General features: G+C 41.0%; 2 protein-coding genes across 2 annotated transcripts in view; one reads left to right on the top strand and one right to left on the bottom strand.

Annotated features, from left to right (window-relative positions):
- LOC149300034 (insulin-like growth factor 1 receptor) overlaps positions 1-2,043 on the top strand; it is a 95,726-nt gene extending 93,683 nt beyond the window's left edge. Inside the window, exon 23 of the mRNA XM_089485514.1 lies at positions 1,677-2,043. Within this exon, the coding sequence (XP_089341640.1) occupies positions 1,677-2,043 (367 nt within the window). The remainder of the gene's footprint in view (positions 1-1,676) is intronic.
- A 7,449-nt stretch (positions 2,044-9,492) lies between these two features.
- On the bottom strand, positions 9,493-19,878 carry LOC149300033 (pyroglutamyl-peptidase 1-like). Its single transcript, XM_089485513.1, has 6 exons — positions 19,845-19,878; positions 19,249-19,301; positions 18,681-18,797; positions 14,301-14,527; positions 11,769-11,912; positions 9,493-9,529 (listed from the first exon to the last, which is right to left on the bottom strand). The coding sequence occupies exons 1-6, from the start codon at positions 19,876-19,878 to the stop codon at positions 9,493-9,495; spliced, it is 612 nt and encodes a 203-aa protein (XP_089341639.1).
- Positions 19,879-19,952: the final 74 nt, after the last annotated feature.

Raw genomic sequence — 19,952 nt, 5'->3', positions numbered from 1 at the left:
TTTATGGAATGCAGGTTACGATCTCCCTGGAAAAGGTGTCTGGATCTTTGCTACTTGTCAGACAACAGTCCTCATTAGCTAATTAACTTTTACTTTTTTATGATGAGCGGGGTCACCATCTGAAATTGTTGTTCCCATTATCATTGTTGATCCTGGTCCTCCATCCCATCTGGGCTCCTCATGTTAATGCCACTACTAATGAGTCCCATACACGATTACTAGCTATACCCCCTTGAGTTTGTGACAAGCTTTAGACTGGCCTTCCATATCGCATGCATAATCACCACTAAATTAGTCACAAGATAACCAGAGACCCTAATGAAATGTCATCCTACCGTCACAAACACACACAACGCCCTGGATAGAACTTCTTTCTAATGCAGTAAACATTTTCTATATGTGCCCCTCTTAAAGGGGCAGTGTTTTTTGTTGTTTTTTTGCATGTCAGAAATATGGGAATTGTGTTGTATTACATATTTCACTCATTATGCACCAACCATTTTTGTAGTAGTAATAATAAAAAACAATCTTTCTATTAAAATTTTTTTGTTAATTGCTTTCAAATCCTTGCTACAACTAATAACTATAGGAAATATGTATTGTGGTTGTTCTGAGCAAGTATATTTAACTTATCATTTAAACCTGTATATTATACGTTTGTCCAGCCGTGCAGTAATTCCTCAGCGATGGTGTGTGTGTTGTGTGTGTTTTTTTTCTGCCCATGGTTTCTTCCCCCTCCTCTTGGAGAATCAGTAAACAAGGTATTAAATCCAAGTGTGTGTGGGGGGGGGGGGGATACCTTCCATTTATGGAATGAGCTGGAAGCAGTCACTTGAGAGGGCTTCACGAGAGCGTCAAGTGACAGAGCTGGTTGCAGACGTCATACGTGAAACCTCTCGGCTCAGTCTCGTTTCCCCATCACGGACCCCACGTGAGGGGCCAGCAGGGTACAGGAGAGATCCTGTGTGTTTGAGCCCAAACTTTTACAGGAAAAGGAGATCAGTGACAGGAACAGATCGGATGCAGAGAAGTCACATGGCGACTGTTGCTTTCTTCACTGGTTATGAATTGAAATATCCATTTTAACTGCTTTGCTGCCAAAGCTATCAAGATAGAGGCATGTGCAGCCCAAATGCTGCATCCCAGCAGTGTTGTCAAACAAGACATTGTGCTGACTTGTAAAGACAGTCCACTAATGTGTATCAATGTAATAATAGGACTAACTGAGACTTTGCAGGGTAAAATGTATGGATTGCGTGTATTATACAGTGACAGCTCCCGGCGAGCTGCTTCTGCTCAAGCAGCTGAGCCTAGACCTGGGAAATGATATCTTAAGCAACATTCCCAGAATTTCAGTGATTATTCCTCCATATTAGGCTATCCTTCTCCTTTTGTTAAATTACTGCTGATCTTCGTAGAAGTTGATTCTGGCCACCTTTGCAAGGGTAGGCGGGAGGTAAATGCTTCCACTTTTTGCTACAGATCCTCCCTGCCCCTTACTTGTAAAATAAATATTCCCAACTTAGTCACACTGATTGATTGAAAAACAGAACTCACATTGAGATGTTTGATCCTTCAGTCTGTGACCTTTTGCCTACCTATAATTTATTTTTATTTTACAGTTTTATTAGGATATGAGCTGTTTTTTGTTTAATTAGTTTCACTTTTTTCCTCAGGTTTGAGTTGATGCGCATGTGCTGGCAGTACAACCCTAAGATGAGACCCTCATTCCTGGAGATCATCAGCAGCTTAAAAGATGAACTTGAACCAAGCTTCAGAGAAGTGTCTTTCTTCTACAGTGAAGAGAACAAACCTCCGGACACAGAGGAGTTAGACCTGGAGACAGAGAACATGGAGAGCATTCCTTTGGATCCATCGTGTACCATGCAGACATCTGAACACCATGTAGGACACAAGGCTGAAAATGGCCCAGGTGTAGTTGTTCTTAGAGCAAGTTTTGATGAAAGGCAACCTTATGCGCACATGAATGGCGGACGCAAAAATGAGAGGGCATTGCCTCTTCCCCAGTCCTCGGCTTGCTGATCCTGGCTGGGGGTCTGACAGACACTTGTGGAAATACACACTGCCTTGTGTTCCTTGTGGTCACAGGAGGATCCCTCCTTATCAGTGCAAACACTAATTCTTTCTGTTTTTGGGATTAGCTGCGGACTTCTCATTATTTGGCACTGGTGTTCTTTTTACTGAAGGAATCTGTGCGTCAGACCAGTGCCCCATCTTCCTCTGTGTGTCACTGTACACGTGCATCTGATCATTCATTACTTTTGGCGGGAAACACACCCCTGGATCCGTGTTTGGACCTGATAGTCCTCCTCCCCTGCTCACACACACAATTTTTTTTTTCTCTTTATAAGAAGACAAGTTTAACAAAGCTAAAAAAAGTCCCAGTGAAACTAAGTTTATATATAAAAAAAAAAATTCTGCCAAATAGATTTACCTGCATATCACACTGTATGTTCATGTTAGTAACTTAATCATACTAGGGAAGTCACCTCTAAAAGCCAGGCAATACTTTTGTGTGTGTGTGTGTGAGATGAGGTAGGAAATGGGATAAAACATCTTTATATTTGTAAGACAAACAATTCTGGAGAAAACTGGCAAAATACAACAAGACAAAATGCAGAAAGGGCTTTCACAGTGAAATGTGCTTTTTTTTTTTTTTTTCTTCAGGGGAAAATTAGAGGAGATGATTAAAAACCACAGAGAACAGAATGCAATATTGGTTTAACCTTATTCGGCTTTTTTGCCCCCTTTTTTTATGCCCTTCTTATTAAAGCCAGAGGGTTAATCAATAGTTGGAATTGTGAAATGCTGTTTCTGTGCTGGATTGTTCTAGAGCTTCGGACCTTCCTGCATATACGTTTGTGGTCTCTGAATTTATTTGTACGCCTCACAATTACTCCTCGCCCTTGAGGAAGTTGGACATTTTCTCTCTAAGACTTTGTAGAAGGTCCTTACAGTTCAATGTGAGACCAGAGCACCATTTGCAAACACATTGTATTTTGTGTCTTTTATATCTTTTTTATGGTTCAGATATTCATCTATGTCTGTACAGAAAAGGCTGCTATTTTTTCTTTTTTTTTATTTAATCTATAGAAGAAGAAGAAAGTCTCTTCAGGTTTACCCTTCCATCTCTACACGTCTCCATGTTTCTCCATCCACTTCTACATAGGGCTTCTCCGGAAGGCGAACCAAACGCAGGAAACTCCTGTTGACATAAAATGGAAGGTTTTGGACGATTGCGTTGTAATCTGCTGCTTTAAAAACAAGTTTAGCCCTCAAAAACCTTCTGCTTATTATCAGTGTGTCTACTCACATCCCATATCCCTCACGGAAGGACTTCTAGTAGTATTAGCCATGAACCTGTATAATGCCTTTTTATAAATGCATTTTTATTTTTCATTTTTGGGGGGTATTCTGTGGTTTCCTAGTGGTGTCAATCCCAATGTCGGGGGTGGGTACTGGGCAGGGTTGGTAACTTTTTGGTACAATGTATGAGTTTTGTTCCTTCCTCATTTTCCTCCACACAGCAATTATTCTTATTGCAATGCGTCAAAAAAAAAACCACAACAAAACAAAAAACATAAAAAACTCAGGTCAGAAAATAACATTGTTTCATTTGTTGAGTAGGTTCCTTCTACATGTTCCTATACTAGTCATCAAACAATATTTTGTGTCCTTCACTGACTTGCGGTGTGATGGATGTGATACATACAGATATTTCTTGTGTGTTTTAACTGTTTGTTAATTATTTTTGGATACAGCAGCAGGCTTTAAGTCACAACATGCAGACTTTTTGACCTTTAGTTTCTTAATCTTGTCTGAAAACCCTTCCACCCCAAGGACAAACTTTTTTTATGTGCAGACTAAACAAGGTTGCGTCTTTTGTAAACAACTGTTAATCAGACCAAAAACATAAAAAAGTCAGTTTCCATCCTGTGATTTAATAAAAAAAAAAAGAAAAACTTCACCAGGCCTGTGTGGTAAGCCTGTTGTATGGTGCCTTATTGCTATTACCCATTGAGAGTTAGAGCAGCGTTCAATGCAAACCATTCATTTTTCTCCACTTCTGGCTTGGTCCTCATATGGCTCCTGTTTTTAGGGTCACATATTGTTAAACAGGTTTTCACGTTAACCGTTGAAATATTGTGTAAATCTCAACAATATGTCCACCAATGTCACGTTTATTGGGCCGGAAAGAGCAGGAAAGTAGTAGTTTAAGCTTTATATATATTACATGTCATTATTAGAGTTTTTCAATCACAGGTGGAGACTCCAACCTTTCTTCCTTTCGTGGTATGTGAGTTAAGCGGTGTTAATAAGGACTGTGTAGGACTATGGATGTATTAGAGTCTATATTACTAGTTAACAGACAAAAAATCGATCATTTTTAAATTTTTTCACTTAACCTTCCTCTTTCTTTGAGGGGTTTCTAAAGGAGCCATGTGGGAACTATCTTAGAACCTAAAAGTTTGTGTACCTAGTCTCGATATAGTAGGACTCTGTGGAGATTGTAACTTTTATATGGCCCATAAGAAGCTGCCTGGCCTTAAGTGCATCTAGTCTGCCCCCTTCCCATTTTCAGACCAAAACTATTGCCTTGCTGATAAATACTTGCTTTTGGGTGGAAGTGTTTTTGTTTTATGAACAAAGTTATAGTATTCACTAGTAGATATAAATGAAGGTTTAAAAGAAAATTTGAAAAAAAAGTTTGAATGTTGTAGTGCTGCTGTTGAAGCATAATTCACATTATTTCACTCTGTATATTTTCCTTCCTGCCCCTAAGACCTAGAAGATATTCTATGTAGGTATTTCTTCTTTTTCTGTTCTTATTTATTTTTTTCCTGATATAAGTTTTAGTCACTGTAAAAATGCCCCAAAACATTCTTATGTATTGAGATTAGGCTTTTTTTTTTTTTTTTGTAAATGACAGGGGACAGTTTTCAATGATTTTTTGTTTTTTCCAAACATTTATCTACCTCACGCTTTATTTTTTTATATGTGTAAATATATATAAATATATAATTATATATAAAAACTACATCTCGCATTTCTCAGCAGTTGACAATAAACCATAAAAACCGGTAACCTCATACATTCTTCAAACCACAAAATGCTGGTATTACAAGGGCAGTGGCATCATTCATTTCAAAGGTGATTATAATTCTCGTTTCTGTGTTATAGGGTTATATCGGAAAGAGGTGTGTTTAAATTTGTCATTTAAACCCAAATCTCCTAAGGCCTCTTATACTCTACATTCACATTGTGACGTATCAAGTCCCTTTTGGCAGTGGTTGACTTGCACTGAAGTCTAAGGCTTGCGTGCTATTAGATCCCGCTGATGAATCTGATCTCGCTTAGGACGTGAGACTTATACGTAGTGCACTTGAGTTGGGCTGCCATTGAAATAAGTGGGAATTCAACTTGCATACTTGAGCTGCAGCCACTCGCACGCATGTGAGTTTAGCGCCCATTGATTTCAGAGCCACAGCTGGCAAGAGCGTGCGCTCCAAATGTAATTAAGCATGCTTTCTCCATGGTTAGAGGCAAACAGGGGGTAAAGGAGGAAGAAAAAAGACAGAAGTCTGTATAGTTCTCATTAAAAAAAAAACAAAAAAAAAACATGCGCTAATTTCCATGTATTAAAACATTGAAGTCCATGAAAAATTCACTCCCAGTATGCTTTTTCCCACTGTTTGCCTGGAGTGTTCCTTAAACAATGTTCTCAGTTACCAGTATATTTGTGGTGTGGGGAAAAATTATACCCATTTGACATAGCTGATAGACTTCATCCTTCATACAGCGTGAAAGTGTGTTAACGCTCACCAACCCTCACGTGTAACCACCATATACTTAAAAAACTTCAATTGATGAGCTTGTGTTTATGACCCTACGGCTGTGACTCTTCTATGCAAATTTCTCATTTTGTCATCTGTGAGAGATTGAAACATTGGAAAACATCAGTCTACATTGTAAATCATTGTAGTATCATAGAATACATACTCTAGTGCAGGGGCGTCCAACGTGCGGCCCTCCAGCTGCTGCAGGACTACATCTCCCATAATGCTCTTTCAGCTAAGGGGCTGGCTGAGGAGTATGGGAGATGTAGTCCTGCAGCAGCTGGAGGGCCGCACGTTGGACGCCCCTGCTCTAGTGTGTCTTAGTGCAGCTTCAGTCTCCACACCATCTCCTCAAGGGTTTCCAAAGTTGGGTTTTTTTGTATCATGTTTATTTCTCTAAAATGACCTGTATATGAGAATTCTGTTTAAAGTCTCTGAATTTAAAGAGTTGAATCCTCTTGTGTAATTGTGGAAACACACCTCTGTTCCTGTTTTATAGATGACCTCTTGAAATGACGATGTCCACTACCCTCAGCACATACTGCTATACAGGTTCCTCAGATCCCAATCACCTTAGAGGGTTTTGTATAAAAAGTTGTACGTGTCTTAATGTTGCCTAATAGATTCTAGAGAACCTCAACATTTTATGTAATGGTCTCATAAATAAATTAGAAAGAAAAATAGGGAAATTGTGGCATGTATGAAATTAAAGCCATTTAGATTTTTTATTGTATTTTTATATGTGGGGATGATGCTGTGGAATTGGTCAAATCATGGTTATGTAAGGCTTTGGAGGCTTGCAACCTCTCCTTATTCTGTGTGCTTTCAACATAGTTAAGTGAAGGCATCCAAGCCAAACATAAAACAGAATGCTGCTTGCCCCCAACATAGTGGGACGCAACCCACATCTAAAGGCTTGTGCTATAGTTTAAAAACAGATTTGATGTAAATACATGAACAGCACCTGGTTTTTTTCTTTAAGTTTCTACATTGTAACATTTTTTTTTCTGTATCATTATAGCTGTTTCTGCTATTGTAGCATTCAGTGAGACAGTGGGTGGTTCAGAAGTCCTACAAACCTGGTTCCAAGCTGATTAAGACTTGATTGCACCCTGCTTATCAACATTAGGGTCTTGTTGATAGTCATTTTAATGGTGAGAGTCATAAATCAGAGTGGGGCCTTGTTAATACATAAGGCAATATAGCCTGTGAGATTTTGTTTTATCTTGAATTTTTAGTCTGAAGACCCTTGAGGGCCACATCTGGCTTCCAACTGGATAGTATTTCATTAGACTTACATTCGGTTAATATTTACAAGGCTGCTGGGTGTACTTTACCTCGCAAAGACAAAAATGGTGGATAATGTGAATCTGAAATTAACTGAAATCTATTGGATAGACAATACGAAGAAAAAATGCTCTTGATCTAATTTCTTCTGCTACCATTCTTCAATATGCATTACTGGATTAAAGTAAAAGTCTGTCTCAAATGAGACGTGAATAGTTGCTAAGGTATTGCATTTTTTTTTTTTTAAGGTAGGACCTGGGATAGGTGACCTGGACCTGGCTGTTATAAATGGACACCCAAGTGATCTTCTGTGAGATGGGCTGGGTTGGCCACATAATTGGTGACTTACATCTTGCAGATTTAGCTGTGCATTACACAGGGCTAGCTTGGCTCTACTTGCCTAGTGGAGCTCACTGAGGTTGGCCATTCATAATGCAATTGGATTTTTTTCGCTAATGGGAGAAATGGCAGGAGAGTTTTGGTTTTGACTCACTCACTTCACTATTCACTATGAAGAGCCAAAGCGGTCAGGCTTCTCTGGCAAAAAGGGCTGAGCTGGCCTTGTATAATGCATAATGCATCTCTCTGGTTTAACTATACAGTATACAAGGCCAGCCAAGCTCCTCCTGCGGCAGCAGCCCACTGGGGATGGACCTTCATAATGTATAGTGAAGGCAAGGAAATGAAATCTCACTTTCCCTGCAAACTTGGTATAAACTTTCCCTTTATTGAATAGACCCCATTGTAAAGTCAAGGAGTTAAAACTGCAACTCTGCAGAGAATGGTAGTTGGAGATATTACACTAATAAAGTGTATCTTTTAGTGTTCAGATTTCCATTAGCCACCTAAAGAAAGTGGACTTCCTGAAGTCATAATAGTAGTAATTTGTTTAAGGGGAAACAGCAGCCTATGAAGAAAAGAGTGCGAAGCAGAGCAGATTTTGAATCACCAAGTATTGATACTATGTTAATGAGCCTTCCTACTGTGTACATCTAGACAGTAAAAACAACAACAAAAAAGCAGGAAATCACTTTAAGAAGAAAGTTTTACTAGGAGGGATGTTTGGCCGCTAGAGACATGTTTTCCCTTTACAATTTCCTCTTGTATAAGTATACACGGAGGTAATTAAGTATGTGATCTGAAAGTGTGGGAACTCATTGGAGCTTAGGTTCTGATTAATTGTGTCCCCTAACAGTGTATAGAAGGTGTGCTCAGTTCTTCAAACAGTGTGCAAAAAAAAGAAAAGGAAATTTCACCTCTATCCACTGGGTTCGGGTCAGGATAATGTCAGTAGCACCTGTGGCTATAAGACAACATAATCTGGTCCCAGAAATGAAGCGATACAGATGGGATGTGTCTGATATGTCTTGGATATCACCATGGAATCTTCTTAAAATAAAGCAAGGACACATTTCGTCATCCACTAGGAACACTATATCACTCTGACTCGGCTTAAAACAGGTCTACACTTCTCTATTGATGACTGAAAAATGATAGCAGGGGAAGAGACTTGTTCACAGTCAGAATTGTGTGGTTTAGAGCTGAGCCACAAAATGCCACCTCTTACCGCACCTTCTTAACATTGAAGAAATTAAGAAATTTAGAAGTGGATAAAAGCCATGCATTAACTGTTAAAGTACCAGGCAGGTGCTAAATCAGTGCTATTGCATTGCTTGAGGCATCTGCTCTGGCACAAAGGGTTAATTATAGTCTCTCTCTTCTTAGAGCCTTTAAACATTGGTTTGTTTCTACTTCATGCCCACTTTTGTGTGTACTTTTTCTGGTAACATTACTTAATTGGTTTGTCCATGTTGTAGTTCAACGAATAGAAACATTGGACCTGCTTTCCATTCCTCGAATAGATTTAATACTGTGTCAGTTTAATATTTGTCTGTGAAAACCTATTTCTATTTACAGTGAAGGAGGAGATACAGAACTGATGTTCATTGTTAACTGTTGCACTTCTTTGCTTTTCGTTGTCCTGGCGACCCACAAAAAAAAAAGCACTTATAATAATAATCTCTTCTTTGGATCGCCACTGGACCATTGGGAGTGGGGATAGACAGTACTAGTGGTGTAACATAATGACCGGATTGCAAGTCAGACTCATAAAGGTCACAGCTATGATCTGTTGTATGATCTAGAATTCCCATAAAAAAAGGTGAACGGTAGGGGAGCCTATATTATACCTTTTTGGTAAGAATTTCAACTAGCGTGTATTACTAGCAGAGACCATAAGCTATCACCCTACTTGTGTTGTCTCTCTACAACCCAACCGTATTTCTCCTCTGCCAGCTTGCCCCAAATAAAATTGAAGAGCTTTGTTTGTATTTATCAGTAAGTATTTTCAACAGGACTCTTCAGTCCGGTAGATTACGGGTAGTCTTTTGACAAAATAAAAGGAAAAACATGGTTTACACAAGCTGATTTTGTGTCCCGCTGTGTTTAAGTACATGGAAGAATTTTGCAATGACCCAAAACCTATAATTGACAGTACAGTATTTTCTTCTTTGGTAGATATGTATTTTCTAAAGCTTTGAATTGTGTGTCCTACATACACGTTCCTATAACCTTCGATACATGCGCTAGTAGAAAGGATGTTATTCTTCTATTATTATTGTACCGAGTTTCAGAAAATGCCAAAAAGTTTTCCTTTCTATATGGTCTTGTCTTGTGTCTAAGTGGATAGTTCTGTATCTCCGCTTTCCTGTAATCTTGCTAGATCTGTATTATATTTGATTATTTTTGCAAAACCCTCTATTAAGATTGGGATGAACTAAACTGGTCATTTCTCTTTTTCTCTATACTACAGTTAACATCACAGACATAATAGCCTTCACTGGTTGGCAGCAGACTAGGGATGGTAACTAGTAATATCTAACTAGTCACTGTTATTAAAACCTTGGAGTATCCTTTCACAGCTTGACCTGTGAATAACTTTTACTGGTGTTATGTTTATCGTGCTAGGGAAATGGGCAAGGTGGCCGGCTTGTGTCAAGTGGGGCAAGGCTGTGCTTGGCTCAGAAAGTCAGACATGAACCAAGCTAGACTAGCCTGCTAATGGAAAAAAAAAGTTGAGCAAGAGGGTGAGTTTGAGCTGAGTCAGCTCCAGCTCATGTTCCTCCACACTTCGCAAACCGGGACCAAGCCTAGAATTGGGCTTGAGTCAACACTGGCTCACCCCCCATAGGGTCTTGCAAACGACAACTGTGACTCACTCGTGTACCACTCTGGTAAAAGTGTTTATATAGGCAAGTTTTTGCTCAGTTTGCAAATCCTCAGAGCATACTAATTCTGAGATCAACCTTTAGCTGCTTCCCTGACATCTTCTGAAGCAAAAACATTTTTTTTCCTTTTAAAACTAAACTCTCTGTTTTCCAATTCAGTGAGGCTTCAAGAAAAGAACTGGCCAGAGTTTCTCACTACCTCTGGAGCAAAAACAATAAACTAAAAAAAAAAAAAATTATATAAAAAAATAAAAGGCAAAAAAGTGCTCTGGAATTGATGCATTGCTAATAAAATAATATAAATGAATAAAAAAAAAAAAACTTTTCCAAGTTCTTGTTTAAGAAAAAAAAATGTAAAAAAGCATTAATAATATGGCCAATTTGTAACATTAAAATGCTGTGTGTAAATTATTCATAAAATTCCTGTGTTTATATTAAAAGAATCAGTAGATAAGAATTTTCAAAATGTTTTTTGTATATTCTGTTGTAAGAATTTATTCCTGTTCTTGCTATATACTCTGAATTCTTTACATTATTGAGAAAAAAAGAAACTTTGTCTATTTTGAATGGCTGAACCTAAGGCAGTTTTAGTTTCTCTTACTCTGCTTTTTTTTTCTAGTAGTTCCAGTACTACGAGATTTAAGTTAAATAAAAAGAATTCTGTATGCACATCTGTCTTAATGGTTCTGTTTGTATAGTTCGACTTTCAGCTTACTCTATATAACACTTCTGTGTAATTGCACTTATGTATGTGTGTACGTGTGTGTGTGTGTAATAATATACAGTTGTGTGAAAAAGAAAGTACACCCTCTTTGAATTCTATGGTTTTACACATCAGGACGTAACAATCATGTGTCTAAAAATTAGGTAAATAACACCCAAGATTATATATATATATATTATATATATATACATACATACATATGTTATATATATATTATATATGATCTTGTGTGTGATACAGAATGAAACAGTATGGTTATGCCCATAGAGAATTGAAGGGGCTTGATTCATAGGCCATACTGTCCAGCATTATTAAATCCGTTATAGGGTCAGATTTCCGAGTGCAGATTTTGAACTCCTGGTGTGTTGCAATAATTTGGCGAGAAAAAATCATGATTTGAAATGAATCTGGTTTACATATTTAATTCATCATGAAAATAAGTTGATATTAAATTGAACAGCAGTTCTTGGGTGCTGCTGGATATTTATCAAAAACATAAAACAGATTTTAAACCGTGTGTTCTGGCGCTATTATGCGTTTTACTAGGCTGACGTATGTCCATAGTAGGGATATGCATAAATATATTGGCGTGATTTTTTATTCTCAATGGCCGGAAACAGACAACCCAGGTCCACTGAACCAGCAAGAGACTTTCTTTATTACACGCATTGCCTAAGCACCTCTGTGATAATTAACTGCAATGTATGAGCCATTTCTTCTGCTGTAAAAGATTTAGTTAATGGTGGCACATGGATGAACACCGCTCTTCCATTCCCATAGTACAAGGAGATGTAGTAGGTGTATTCACAGAGATACCTGTAGATTCAATTTTTGCTCATATTCCGCCTTGTAATACACCATTGAATGGGCTTTTTTAAGTTTGTAAATGAAGCCTATTTCAATATACACATGTTTACTCATCAATAAAAAAAAATGTAGGGTTTATTTGCTGAAGCTGGAATTGATCAGACATTCATCATTTTCAATATTACCCCCTCAGACGTGCACTACCTGTCCTTGGTCCGTACATGAGAGCTAGACGTTGTTTCACCTATAACGCACTAATTGGCCCCCATTGGTACATTCTATACAACCCCAGCTTCCAAATTCAGTTTCTCAGGAGAAATGGTGTGGACTAAATAAAGAGCATATTTAAAAAAATGAAAAACTCCCTTCCATTGTTGTTTCCTTACAGAAGGGGCTCTACTGTGGTGGGCATGTGGTGCGGAGATTGCTGCCCCTTCCATACACTTCTCACATACTTATACCCCCTCGTGCTTCTAACCTGTCCCAGTCCTAAGTATGTTTTATCTTTGGGGATTCCCTACAAGATGGGTCAAGATGCCCCAAATCATGCTGTTATATGCTCGTTGGAGCAGGGCCCTCCTCATCTATTGTCTCTGTTAGTCAATTTGTTATATTACATGCTACTTGTTATGTCCTGCCTACCCATTGCACAGCGCTACAGAATTTGATGGCGCTATATAGAACAATAAATGATTATATGCGTGAGATGTCTTTCAAGAAATTAACTAATTAATGGGATGCCATTATCCAAAACGAAAGGTAATTTGGCTCTCTAATGTAATGTAACGCCATCCTGTTCTGCAGCGCTGTACAAATGCCTGCATGCTGACATTTTGGGATAGTTTAGGGGTATTAACGGCTGCCCATGACCTAACTTTGTATCTCTGGGCAGGATAGCAGAGACTGAATCAATAGGTCGCCTATATAGCTTCACGCGCATTGAAATCGCTGTGTGAATCAGGGAACTGGTAACTAGGTGTTGCTAGGAACAAAACATAAGGAAGAGATTTTAGACATTAGAGAGAAGCGCTGGAGAATCCTCCACTGTAAAAGTCAGGAGATATCTAGATACGTTGTAAGCTTGCGAGCCGGACCCTCTGTTCCTGGTGTGTCGGTTTGTCGGTTCTAGTTTTGTCATTCCCTGTGATAACGTATGGACTGTAAGCAGTGCTGCGTACATTGTTGGCGCTTTATAAATAAAAGATAACACATAAGATGGATATTTTATTACATCGTTTTGTCACTCAGCACTAAAGCTCTGGCCAGTGAACGGTAAACTGAGGCCTGGGGTTAGGTTTCTGAAAATGCAGCATCATGGCAAATAGCCCATAAGTTGGCTAAAGGAAATACACATTTTTTTATCGTTATTTAGCAGTCATATCTAAATACAAAGCAAAATGCCTAGGCATTTAAACTGTTAAATCAGATCAGACCTTAGTGAATGATAAACCACTTTGTGACAAGAGGCAGCAGTGAACGAAACTGCTCTTAGCGCCATATTAAAAATATAATTTCTTATATTTCATGTTCGTTACTTTAACTCGTTATCCAAGTTGTCTGAGGAAGTTGGTTTCAAAGGGTTAGAAACGAGAGGTCATAACCTAAAAATAGAGGGTGAGAGGTTTAGATATAATGTAAGGAAGTTTTACTTTACTGAGAGAGTGGTTGATATATAGAACGGCCTCCCATCAGGTTAGTACAGTGAGGGGATTGAAACATAAAGTTACCCTGAGAAGACCGAGGACCAATTACGGTCTTTACATCAGGAAAAACAGGCAGACTAGATAATGGCAAATTCTGTGTTTCTATATGAAAGGTTTCTGTCTGATATTTGTAACTTGTGCAGGCCACCAACCGCATCATTAGAAATCTGTGCGTAAAGATATCCTTGTATCTATACATTTGTTAGGAGTTTGGTGCAGCATAGGGATGTCACTACGTTACCTAAAGAACGTGGACCTGCTGTGCACACGTTGGTTGAATGTGGATCATCTAGAATGTTGTGAAAACAAAATCCTGTTCTTGCTCATCACTCAAGTAGTCAGAGTTAATGCTCAGAAGAACATTTTTTTTTTTTTTTACCCGCATATTACAGTCTGGTTTTAAACACAATTTGTAGAGAACTTTACAACGATGCTAAAATGACCTTTTCCTTAACCGGTGAAAACAGGGTACAGTATATATAATACACATTCCCCTATTCAGGACCTTAAATAAAAAGGGGTTAATTGTGTGTATTATTCCCCAGATTTGACAGTATAGCTAAATGTTGCTGTTTAACCCCATGCTTCCAAATGCTTAGAGAATATAAAGATAGAAATTATACCCCCCCCACCGGCTGTGGGCTGCATCACTATTCTGCTTTCATCCAAAGCACTGAAACCAATATGGTTGTACCTCCCAGCATCTCTGGAATGGATAACATCAACCCCGGGCCTTGAAATGTTTTTGCAGACACTTTTCATATTAACAGCAGACTGTATTATTTCCGGTCCTTCCAGCAAACAGCAGCCTCCTTGTGGGAGAGTCCCGCTGAGGTCCCGCTCCGTGTAGCCTTTGTTTCTTGCGCATTGCTCAAGGGCAATGGCATCAGATGAGGACATCATTCCGAAGTGCACAGACAACTACAGGGTTTTTATTGTTTTGCCAAGAAAAGAATAACAGGAAATGAACAGGATGCAAACACTCAAAGCGGGTTGTTTATAAGTCTCCCCGCCGCACAGAGCAACAGGCTGCAGAGATACCGTGAAAGAAAACATTTGCTTGCCGTTCTGCTAATACATTCATTTACGCGGCCATGTTAGCCCTCAGCTGTATTAGGCACCATGAATTGACAGTACCACGCTTCTGTGTTTATGCCCAACTGGCAGAATATGAAATGTCTACCCAATGCACATGAACAAGCTGGTTGGCGTGCTGTATGCCATCTCATTGTGTTAGCTGGTTGGCGTGCTGTATGCCATCTCATTGTGCTAACTGGTTGGCGTGCTGTACGTCATCTCATTGTGTTAGCTGGTTGGCGTGCTGTATGCCATCTCATTGTGCTAGCTGGTTGGCGTGCTGTATGCCATCTCATTGTGTTAGCTGGTTGGCGTGCTGTATGTCATCTAATTGTGCTAGCTGGTTGGCGTGCTGTATGCCATCTCATTGTGCTAGCTGGTTGGCGTGCTGTATGTCATCTCATTGTGCTAGCTGGTTGGCGTGCTGTACGTCATCTCATTGTGTTAGCTGGTTGGCGTGCTGTACGTCATCTCATTGTGTTAGCTGGTTGGCGTGCTGTATGCCATCTCATTGTGTTATGCCCAACTGGCAGAATATGAAATGTCTACCCAATGCACATGAACAAGCTGGTTGGCGTGCTGTATGCCATCTCATTGTGTTAGCTGGTTGGCGTGCTGTATGCCATCTCATTGTGTTAGCTGGTTGGCGTGCTGTACGTCATCTCATTGTGTTAGCTGGTTGGCGTGCTGTATGCCATCTCATTGTGCTAGCTGGTTGGCGTGCTGTATGCCATCTCATTGTGTTAGCTGGTTGGCATGCTGTATGCCATCTCATTGCGTTAGCTGGTTAGCGTGCTGTTTGTCTCCCCACTGCTGCATGCTGGTTGGTCTGTTGAAAAAGCAAACCTCACATCTGCAATTATGGACCACGTTCAATGAAACTGGAACACACTAATATGTTAAAATCTTATCTCCAGACATATCCCAGTGTGTCTGCGAGCCACAGCCAGTAACAGAACAGCTGGCTGTGTGTCTTACTGGTTGGCATGTGCGGGGTACATGACTGAGAGCCACCCGTGATCTCGCCCCCACTTTATCTAGCCATGTAGTGAAAGGGACATAAGTCTGACATTTGTTAGCAATGATGTTTGACCCACAATATATATTGTTTGGACTAGACAACTTAAAAGTGATGTTAATGAGCCATGTTTTTACCGCCCTTTGCTTCTGAATTTTAATTTCTGATGGTGTTTCAAGGATACTGTAAATTCCGCAGAACTATGCAACTCACATCTGTCCCTGTCTGCCCTTTATAATGCATAAACAATTATACTGCATTCAGTAGCCAAAGACTGTTAGAGACTATAGTGCCCATATACAGCCCCACCCAGTGGCGGAACTACCGGGGTCGCAGGGGTCGCGACTGCGACCGGGCCCTGGAGTTCTGCCACTCAGGGAGGCCCAAGGGGTGCCGAGCGGTTGCTGAAAACGACCGCTCGGCACCCCTTGGGCCTCCTGACTGACAGAACTCCAGGGCCCTTCTGTCTCCTCTGCTCGCTGCCGCTTGCCGCCGCCTGCCTCAGCGCTGCCCCGACGGCATGCTGGCCGCTTTAAAATCATTAAGCGGCCAGCGTGCCTGCACAGTGTCCTGTTCCGTGTGACTCCGCCCCCTTGAGCGGCACATCACATCATCATGTGATGTGCTGCTCAAGGGGGCGGAGTCACACGAAACAGCTCCTCGTGACAGCTAGAAGAGCATGTTGGAGGACAGCAGCAGTGAGGAATGACAGCAAAAACGCAAGTATTAAAAAAATAAAAAAAAATAGTTGGGGTAATAGGCAGAAGGGGAGCCATATTCAAAGGGGGGGCTGCATTGGGACAACAATTAAATGCAAAATGGGGGTGGCTAGGGGGTATAAGTACATAACAGGGTGGTTGGGGCACCACATAAATCAATACACAAAGGTGGGGGGCACAAATCCACATGGGGCAATACACAAGGGGCATAATGTACAAAGGGGGCTGGCTGGGGGCACAAATCCACATGGGGCAATACACAAGGGTGTGGGGGGGAAATACATTAAAACCAAAGGGGGGGTGGCTGGGGCATCAATATACAAGGGGGGGGGAACAAACAAACAGCAATCCAGTGTGGAAAGCATTTTGGATGTGGGTGTCAGTGTTGCAGAGCCTGTCCTGGTGTGCGTGTGTGTGTGTGTTTGGGTGTAGCTGTGGCACAGCCTGTCCTGGTTTGTGTGTGTTTGGATGTCAGTGTGGCAGAGCCTGTCCTGGTGTATGTGTGTGTGTATATATATATATATATGTGTTTGGGTATTGGTGTGGCAGAGCCTGTCCTGGTGTGTGTTTGGGTGTTGATGTGGCAGAGCCTGTCCTGGTGTCTGTGTGTTTGGCTGTCTGTGTGACAGGGCCTGTTCTGGTGTGTGTGTTTGACTGTCTGTGTGGCAGAGCCTGTCCTGGTGTGGGTGTCGGTGTGGCAGAGCCTGTCCTGGTGTGTGTGTTTGGGTGTCGGTCTTGCAGAGCTTGTACTGGTGTCAGGGTGGGCTGTTTGGGGACAAAATTGGCTCACGCTGGGCTGTTTGGGGACAAAGTTGTCTCACTCTGGACTGTAATTTGTTAATGTTATCTTGGTGCTGGTCGGGTTCTATGTGGGCAGTGTGGACACCAAGGCTGGCTTTGGGGGTGTGCATCCTGTGATCTATGCCTGTAATTTAGGGGGTTTTATCTATACATTTAATGCTTAGTTGTTATGTGATTTCCAGTTGATCTGTACCTGCAATGCTGGGTTTGTGTGTTATTCTGTGGATCTGTATCTGCTGTGCTATGTTTCCATACATTATTTATGTATACCTGCAAATACAGGGTTTCTATACATGCACGTGCTGTTTACATGTGTTGTTTATTTCATCTATACCTGAACTACAGGGAGTAAGTAAAACAGAGGTGTGGCTTAGTGAATGAGGGACAAAGGGACTCTAGGGATGATTACAGGCAGGGGCCCAAGGAAATGCCTAGGGTCCAATTTTTCCATATTTAATTTTTTTTTTTTTTTACAAAGATTAGCTGTTTTTTTTTTACTCCCAGTCCCATCACATTACATCAATATGCGTTAGAAAATCAGGAAAAGATGGGCATGGATGGTGTGCTGATTCAGTGGTGCAACGGGCCACTTGACTAGACTTGCCCCCCAGGCCTTAGGCTGCCAGCCCTCCCCTGAGGTAAGTGACCTACAAAGGGGTGTAGGGAGAGGGTAGATAGTGAGAAGGGGGGGTAGGGAGAGGGTAGATAGTGGGAAGGGGGGGTAGGGAGAAGGTAGATAGTGGGAAGGGGGTAGGGAGAGGGTAGATAATGAGAAGGGGGGATAGGGAGAGAGTAGATAGTGAGAAGGGGGGTAGGGAGAGGGTAGATAGTGGGAAGGGGGGGTAGGGAGAAGGTAGATAGTGGGAAGGGGGGTAGGGAGAGGGTAGATAGTGAGAAGGGGGGTAGGGAGAGGGTAGATAGTGAGAAGGGGGGGTAGGGAGAGGGTAGATAATGAGAAGGGGGGGTAGGGAGAGGTTAGCCTGAGAAGGGGGTAGATGGGGTGGGGGGTCCCTTAACAGATTCTCGCACCAGGGCCCTGAGGCTTCTAGTTACGCCCCGGGCCCCAACAACGAAGAATGCATATTAAAATACTTTGTAAATACTTTAATAGACGTACACACACTATATCTATCTATTATATTTGTTTGTTTACTGAAAGCAACTGCAGCAAACTACCTCCCTTGAAGCAGCTTGGGGGTCTCATTAGACCACCTGGAACCCGCGTGGGATCAGGCTAGCGGTGTGTATATTGTGTGTGAACGTCTATTACAACCCAAGCAACTGTCGGGCGAGAAAAGAGGGTGAATGTATAAAAGGAATTCTGCTGTATCCCTCCGTGCATTTGGAAGGGGTTAAAAAGTGACACTCCATTCTTCTCTACTGTCAAGCTGTCCCATATAGTCTTTGTGCAAAGAATAATGTTACGTATGACAAAACGTTGTACTGGTTTCCACCGTACCTGCGGTTTCATCTCTGTCCATATCTGGATGACCTGTTTTTTTACTTCACTATATTTGACTGGAAGCTCCATGATCCGCAGCTCCACATGTTCACCGAGACCCAGCTTTGACAACTCCTACAATTTAAAACCAAAATGTAATAAAACCCTTTAAGAACAGCAGGTCACCTCTTGGTTCTGGACCGAAGCCTTTCTCTGGTGTTGTAATTGGGACGTTACAGATCCGTCAATGCGAAGTCAAAGTTACTTTCTAGAATGAAACCATTAAGATTTGAAGCATTATTTTAAACAGTAATTATCAGCGGAGGTTTTTTTTCTTCGTATTGCAGTATTTTGTTTCACATATTTTATCACATTTCACCTGTAAATGCCAGCGCCAGAGGCACAGTAATCACTAATCCTGTAGACGTTGATGGTTCAGTGTGTTTCCTGGTGTGAATGGCCAAGTATAAGTTCCTATCGGTGTTGTGCTAAAGGGGTTCTCCTGTTCTAGTCCAGTCCGGCACTTCTGCTTATGAACTCAACTTTTGAAACATATCCAAGGGACGTCCTGATCTTTGTATCTCACCTTTACAGCTTCCCAACTGGAATTAATGATATAGTTCCGATAAGGTCCAAATCCTGAAAGACAAGTAAATGATGGTTTTTCATATTAATAGGCTGTATATCGTGAAGTATCTTGACTGGTTATAATGTCCAATACACTCTATAACCTTGCAGCGCACATGGAGACTTTTGGGTCACTAAAGGGAGAATTTGTTGAGATCCTTTGTTTTGATATTAAGATCCAACCCCAGTGAGGTTTGCAGTCGGCAAATTCAAATTGGGAAGTTGGAAGACCCCCCCAAGCCATTCGGGCACCCTGGATATTCAATAACCACAGCCGGAGCCTGCAGTTGAGTGTTGCACAGAGACCTTGACGGGCCCTATATATTGCATAATTCAATCAGTGAGCATCCATCGAACACATCGACACTTTACTGAAATGTAAATATGAATACCTTAAATGAAAACAAATGAGGCAGAAAAAGTTTTGACTATAGGGTTACAATCCAAACAATTGATTCATCATTTTAGTTTTGCCCCCCCCCCCTTGCCAAATGATAACACCTTCATGGCTACTGAACAGTGGAGCCCAATACAAGCGCCGTACGATTACCTTACCGGTGACAACCACCAGACTGGAAGTGGATTCCATGTGTCAGAGTTTCCAGGGTCGTTACGGCTGAAGCAGCGATTATTCAATTTTTCAAAAAGTTGTTGGAACTGCGA

The sequence above is a fragment of the Sceloporus occidentalis genome, unplaced genomic scaffold, assembly GCF_023333645.1.
Source record: "Sceloporus occidentalis isolate IW3139 unplaced genomic scaffold, rSceOcc1.0.p SCAF_26, whole genome shotgun sequence".
Lineage (NCBI taxonomy): Eukaryota > Metazoa > Chordata > Lepidosauria > Squamata > Phrynosomatidae > Sceloporus > Sceloporus occidentalis.
The sequence above is the reverse complement of the archived record's forward strand: the minus strand, read 5'-3'. Positions and strand labels throughout refer to the sequence as shown.